This window comes from Entelurus aequoreus, linkage group LG26, assembly GCF_033978785.1.
Source record: "Entelurus aequoreus isolate RoL-2023_Sb linkage group LG26, RoL_Eaeq_v1.1, whole genome shotgun sequence".
Classification (NCBI taxonomy): domain Eukaryota; kingdom Metazoa; phylum Chordata; class Actinopteri; order Syngnathiformes; family Syngnathidae; genus Entelurus; species Entelurus aequoreus.
This window is the reverse complement of record NC_084756.1, coordinates 11,270,507-11,278,006: the sequence shown is the minus strand read 5'-3', so window position 1 is coordinate 11,278,006 and position 7,500 is coordinate 11,270,507. Positions and strand designations below refer to the sequence as shown.

At 40.0% G+C, this 7,500-nt stretch overlaps 1 protein-coding gene across 3 annotated transcripts in view; it reads right to left on the bottom strand.

Annotated features, from left to right (window-relative positions):
- Positions 1–42: 42 nt before the first annotated feature.
- Positions 43–7,500, bottom strand: part of LOC133643249 (anti-Muellerian hormone type-2 receptor-like) — a 32,222-nt gene continuing 24,764 nt past the window's right edge. For all 3 annotated transcript variants that reach the window (XM_062037699.1, XM_062037697.1, XM_062037698.1), the window contains 2 exons: positions 1,878–2,014; positions 43–1,799 (listed from right to left, as the gene is read on the bottom strand). In XM_062037699.1, the coding sequence (XP_061893683.1) occupies positions 1,683–1,799; positions 1,878–2,014 (254 nt within the window). In that variant the 3' untranslated portion in view covers positions 43–1,682. The remainder of the gene's footprint in view (positions 1,800–1,877; positions 2,015–7,500) is intronic.

Below are 7,500 nucleotides of genomic sequence, written 5' to 3'. Positions count from 1 at the left end.
AAATTGAGCAAAAAAGTAAACAAAAAAATAGAAATAACCAGGGTTTTTTTTAGGTTGTTTATTTTTGTAGTAGCACAGTACCGGAGTTTGTTTTGAAGTTCCCCATGGAAAATATGTCTTAAAGTATTTAAAAGGTTTGCAGGTGACTACTTTTGAATGAGATGTCTCTTAGTCATCTAAGAATGGGGACTACAGCTGTAAGAGAAGGTACATCCCCACATTCACATGAAGTTAAGTTAAAGTTAAAGTACCAATGATAGTCACGCACACACTAGGTGTGGTGAAATTACCATCTGCATTTGACCCATCCCCTTGTTCCACCCCCTGGGAGGTGAGGGGAGCAGTGAGCAGCACCGGTGGCCACGCTCGGGTATCATTTTGGTGATTTAACCCCCAATTCCAACCTTTGATGCTGTGTGCCAAGCAGGGAGGTAATGGGTACCATTGTTATAGTCTTTGGTATGACTCGGCCGGGGTTTGAACTCAGGACCTACCGATCTCAGGGCGGACACTCTAACCACAAGGTCACTGAGCAGGCTCAGACATGTTATATCAGTGACATGCAGTCAAGTTCAGGACTTGTATTTTTTTTGGTTTTTTGTTTTTTTACTTTAAATGTTTGTGCGAAAATCAATGTCAATATGTTTCGCATTTATCAGGTATTAACAAAAAAAGAAAAAAAAATCACTTCATGTAAAAAAAATTGTGTTTTCAGGCATGTACTTCCAAACCATGGCCTTACCTTTATTTGCACATAAAGTACAAGCACCTATCCTCTAGGAAAAAACTATGTTGTAAAAGTCCTTATTTACTTTATGCTTGAAAATTATTAGCCTCAATGGAGATAAAAGACAAATCAAAAAAGTGTAGTTGAAGTGACTACCGATTCTGAAGGCCCCTCGACAGATTGCATTGACACGACAACACAGATTTGTTTTTGTCCAATCAGATTTTAGCTTCAAACATACACATACAGTATGAGACAGTGCAGACAAAATGACAATAGACCTTTGGGAATAAATGAATACAACATCAATGAACAAATCTTAAAATTTAAGGTGTAAATGTCAGCGTTTTTGATGGTGTGTTATGTCAAAATTAATATCCTACTAATCTTTTCTCTAACAATTGCTTCTTAAAGCCTTAACTGCCTGGGCCTGTTTTACATTTAAAAATAAGATACTTTAAAGTCTTCTGTTGTATTCCTCTGGGCCTGCGGAGATCGCACTGCTTGGTTCTCCTCACATTCTCCCCCCACATTCCCAGAATACAAGACAAGGACTGTTGTTTATATTGTGTTTGTCGTTTGGTCAAAAGTTACTCTCCAAATTAGTCTATTCTGTGATTGATGCTGTATTACTGCCTTTCCCAAAGTTTAAATATGTGTCATGCATCAGAAACCCTGAAGCACATTTTGTCAGGGTGCAGGACAAGTCTCACCCAAGAGCGCTATACGTGCCTTGTCAATATAAAGTATTGAAATAATTATAGTTGCATATTAATTACACATACAAAGTCTCCAGGGCAGAAGCGTGTTAGAAAGTATCCAGTAACAAACGTGTCAGCATTTTTCAACTTGCTGTGTCATGACCTTGATTTAATGAATAATTGTTACCACGAGAGGTTTCGCCCAAAAACAAATTCAACACCGATGTATGAGAAGACAAAGTGAATATCAATTGTTATACGGATAAATGAGAGTCAAGAGATACTAATCTGTCCGCAACACACTGTGCGGTCAGCCGGGCGTCTGGGTCACAGTCCCAGCATTCCCTGAGTAGATCCTGCAGCACCGACCCCTGACATGATCAGAGCACAGTAGTCACGTTTTTCACTGCACTAAACTAGTCAGCACTGTACGCCCACTATGCTATCACCTGTCTCAGCATTTGCCAATGCTCGGGTACTGAGGGTCTTCTTTCCATGTGAGACACGTGAACGGTGAGGCTCTCCCAGGTCAACCCGGCTCCTAGCTCTTGTTCGTAAGGCAGGAGGTGTTGCGGAGGTGCGCCGTCTGCACAGGGAGACATTGAGCACAGCAACATCAACCTGATAGTAAGTGTGAGTAAACAGCACACTTGCAATTGTGCAGACTTTTCCCTCGGAGAGGGTGGCTGGTGCTCCACTAGATGGTGCCGTTTGTTTCCTAATACAGAATGACCCAGTTATTTCATTATGGACTCAACAAAAATAATGTTCTTTCAAAACCTCTTCTTCACTTATCTCAAATACTGTACACAAACATATTGCCAAAATTTTCCATCCACCTCATACTGCAGGTGTAGTGTATCAATATGCTGGTTAGACAACATGATTATTGCACAGTTATACTGTACAATGAAAGCCCGCCACAAAATGTGCAGTTTTACTGTATCAGAATCAGAATCAGAATCTGTATCTGTTTTTTGCCATTGTTTGAGAACGGGTTTGTATTATCTATTATTTTTCATAGTTTATTTTATATTAACAGCATAAAAACTACACCGCATCTTACTGATAACAAGTTGGCCTCCTAAAGTACGGAGTTAGTTTATTTATTGTGCAAAACATACATAAAGTATTATATTACATGACATTATATTAAAATTAAAATAGTCTAAACTTCTTAGATTTTTTTATTTTCCAAGCTTTTGACCCTCTGGCATACAGTCGCCCCCCCACATCGTGCTTCAAGTATTGCAGCTTCACCACATTGCAGATTTCAAACTTTTTTTTTTTTTAAAGCTAATGCTACAGTTTTTTTCATCATAAAGAAAGCATTGTTAATACAAATTAGTAAATAAACTACAGTAGTGCAGTGGAACCTCAATTTAGGAACTCAATTGGTTCAAGAACCAATTGAGTTAGTTTCGGACGGTATAGCTCGGTTGGTAGAATGGCCGTGCCAGCAACTTGAGTGTTCCAGGTTCGATCCCCGCTTCCGCCATCCTAGTCACTGCCGTTGGGGGCGTTTGTATGTATATTCACCAAGATATTAAATACATAATTCGCACTGATCTTAACCACAATGACCTGGAATCTGTGTGGGCGGAAATCAAATTTAAAAACGCTAAGCCGGTACTAATAGGGACTGTTTATAGACCCCTAATCAGAGTGATTTCTATGGGGTTTTGGAAGAATGCTTGGCGAGGACAGACAACGTGGAGAAAATTATAACTGGGGATCTGAACACAGATATTCAACGCAAAGATGCGCCTGTCTTCAGATCCTTCAGCAAGTTTTGTAATCTGCACGGTCTTTCCCAGCTAATAGCGCTACCTACAAGGGTGTGTGATTCCACCCAATCAACCATAGATCTCATTCTCACTTCAGACCGGCCCAAAATAAAAAATAGTGGGGTCATGACCTGTGGTCTTAGCGACCACTATCTAACCTTCTGCACTCGCAAAATAGCTAAACCTAAAGCCAATGGCCACATAACAGCCCAGTCCAGATCCCTCAAAAAATACTCCAATGACAATTTCAATTTAAAATTAGATGAGTGGGACTGGTCCCCTGTGCTCGCGAGCAACCTGGTCGATGTTGCTTGGGATCGCTTCAAAACGGCGTTCCTAAAGATACTAAATGACATGGCTCCCGTGAAAACAGTCAGGATCAAAGCCCACTCGGAACTATGGATGAATCCGGACCTATTAGCTGCCATAAAAGACAGAGACAGGAAATACTCTGAATACCAAAAATGTAAAACAGAAGTAGATAAACAACCCAATAATATCAACCTCAAATTACTCCTTTCAACTCTCAAAAAGCAATGCAATAAATTAAGAAATAAGTCAACCAACCTGACTAAATCCTTAAAAAAAATTACATTAACGACAAAATAGAGGAAAACACAAATAAGCCACGTGAGCTCTGGAAAATTCTCAACAACCAGCTTCCTGGTTGCAGCCAGAAACTTAAAACAAGACTCACCAACATCAGCATCAAGGAGGGTGACTCCCTCATTAAAGACAAATAGGAGGTAGCTAGCAGACTTAACATCTTTTTCACCAGCATAGCCGCAACCCTTGTCAACAAGCTGTCCCACCACTCTGGTCGCTTTGGTGTAGAACACATTAAAGCCTTCTACGGAAAGCTAGGAGTATCCAACGATGATTTCAAATTAGAAATGTTCACAGCTGATGAGGTGTTTAAAAAATTGAGCGCGCTCCACCCTAACAAGGCCACCGGCCTTGATAATATTCCCTCCAGATTCCTCAGGGACTCTGCCTCCATCATTGCCCCGAACATCAGGCACATAATAAACCTATCAATTAAACAAGGCCAAGTACCAAAAGATTTTAAGATTGCAAGAGTAACTCCCCTCTTTAAAAAAAGGAAGCAAATTGGAACCTGGCAACTACCGACCTGTTTCTATTCTCAGTTCCATTTCGAAAGTAATGGAAAAAATTGTTTATGAACAGGTCGATAGTTACCTTGCCACTAATAAACTCATGTACAAATTCCAATCCGGCTTCAGAACTAACCACTCCACTGACACATGCCTTCTCTATCTGACCGACCACATCAAACATGAGGTGGACGCGGGCAAATACTGCGGCATGGTCATGATGGACCTTCAGAAGGCCTTTGACACCGTTAACCACGCTATACTGTTGGATAAGCTCAGAGAAATCGGATTTAACAAAAACTCATGGAGCTGGATGCAATCTTACTTGGAGGGGAGAGAGCAGGTGGTAGAGGTGAACGGCACCGTGTCCCCCCCCCCTTTCGGTATAGCTGTGGAGTCCCCCAAGGCAGTATATTGGGACCTTTACTGTTCCTAATATACATAAACGACATGTCATCGGCATGCGACTGTGAATTGTTTTTGTTTGCGGATGACTCTGCCTTACTGGTATCCGGCAAGGACAAGTCACAGGTGGAGAAAATCCTCAGTGCTGAGCTCTGTAGAACTTGCACCTGGCTCGCTGACAACAAGCTATCCATACACTTGGGTAAAACAGAATCCATCCTGTTTGGGTCCCACATCAACCTCAAGAAAGTCAATGACTTCATCATAAAAGTGGGCGACATTGTTATCACCAGGAAAGATGAGGTCACCTACCTAGGTTCCATTCTAGAGGCTAACCTTTCCTGTGATAAAATGGCAACCAAGGTAATCAAAAAGGTTAACCAACGAACAAAAGTTCTCTACAGAATCTCCTCTCTGGTCAACAAAAGCACCTTGAGGATTCTGGCGGGAACTCTCGTTCAACCCTTTTTCGATCACGCATGCACCTCCTGGTACCCTAGCACCTCCAAAACCCTCAAATCTAAACTCCAAACATCTCAGAACAAGCTAGTCAGGTTACTGCTAGACCTCCACCCCAGATCCCACCTCACTCCTACCCACTTCTCTAAAGTGGGCTGGCTCAAGGTGGAGGACAGAGTTAAACAACTTGCACTGAGCCTAGTCTATAAAATCCGCTACACCTCCCTGATACCGAAGTACATGTCAAACTACTTCCTTAACGTAAATGACCGCCATAACCACAACACCAGGGGTAGCTCCACTAACCACGTTAAACCCAGATTCCGAACTAACAAAGGTCTTAACTCATTCTCTTTCTATGCCACATCAATGTGGAATGCGCTCCCAACAGGTATAAAAGAAAGGGCATCTCTATCCTCCTTCAAAACCGCAATAAAAGTTCACCTCCAGGCAGCTACAACCCTAAACTAACACCCTCCCCGGATTGCTAACAATCAAATGTAAACAATCAAATGCATATACTTTTTATTTTTCTTATGCCTTCTGATCTCTCTCTCTCTCTCTCTCTCTCTCTCTCTCTCTCTCTCTCTCTCTCTCTCTCTCTCTCTCTCTCTCTCTCTCTCTCTCTCTCTCTCTCTCAAACTCTCTTTCTTTCTATGTCCACTACTTGATGTCCATATCCTACCCCCCCCCCCCTCCACACCCCTGATTGTAAATAATGTAAATAATTCATTGTGATTATCTTGTGTGATGACTGTATTATGATGATAGTATATATGATAGTATATATCTGTATCATGAATCAATTTAAGTGGACCCCGACTTAAACAAGTTGAAAAACTTATTCGGGTGTTACCATTTAGTGGTCAATTGTACGGAATATGTACTTCACTGTGCAACCTACTAATAAAAGTCTCAATCAATCAATCAATGTGTCCTTGGGCAAGACACTTCACCCAACTGCTTCCAGTGCCACCCACACTGGTTTAAATGTAACTTAGATATTGGGTTTCACTATGTAAAAGCGCTTTGAGTCACTAGAGAAAAGCGCTATATAAATATAATTCACTTCACCTCACTTGAACCAGGGTTAGTAAATCGAAAAATTCATATATTGAAGCAAATTTCTCCATAAGAATCAATGTAAATATGAATAATGGGTTCCAGCCTTGACAAAAGTTCATATTTTGGTGAAGGTTTGTACACTTCTAACACAATATAAAGTGCTATACAGTAATGTGTATCAAATAAACTTAAAGATGTAATGAATTAACTTTCTACTTAATAACAAAGCCAAAACAACAACGACAAGGGTGGAAGTTGAAAAACTGTGTTTAAAGATTGGTTTGTTTATGAAGCTTGATGTGGTTTCTGTTATTTTAGGAGAGTTCATTGACAGTCATGATTTAGTCAACTTAATTATAGTACTCGGTAAAAGGTTTATTTTTAAGGCCAAAAACAGATATTCACTTAGTATTTCTTTTTTAAAAACATTTATTCAGTATTTTTTAACTTTAGAAAATTATATGGTTGAAAACGATAATGATGCCAAAAAACATAAAAAAAGATGGGAAGTCCTCAAAGGCTTATTTTGAAAATGTAATTTTGTTTATATATGATATGCAATCTGTTGTTGTATTCCCTATTTTAGTGTACATAAATGAAGGTATGTGTTGCTGAGTTCGACTTGGATGTGATCTGGACTGTACATGGGTGCTTAATTTGAAAATGTATTTTTGTTTGTGGATTGTATGCAACCTGTTGTGTTCCCTGGTTTTTGGTGTACATGGGTGAAGGTGTGTGTTGCTGAGCCCGATCTGGACGTAATCTGAACTGGACCTGGTTTTAAGAACCCTTTTGAACAATCTGATTTCATTGACAACCCGGTCTGGTGAAGTGAAGGTCCTCTGTTTGTTTTGTTTGAAAGTAAAGCAATATAAAAACAATTACATAAAAAATAGTAATTAATGAAAATGTTAGTGGACCAGCACCACACACAATCATGTGTGCTCTAAAGACTGTATCCCTTGCAGACTGTATTATTCTATATTGTAGGAACCAGAAGTTTTTTAATAACAGAAAGAGACAGCCCCTTTTGTGTAAATGAGTGTGGATGAGTGTGAATGGGGGAGGGAGGGTTTTCTTGGGTTGATGCACTAATGGTAAGTGTATCTTGTGTCTTTTTTTATGTTGTTTAAAATAAAATAAAATAAAATAAAAAAAACAACAACAACAACGACAAGCTGAACTGTCCTTCGAACCTGCGCACACACAGAAGTCACTTTAGTGCCCTCACAAATGATCAG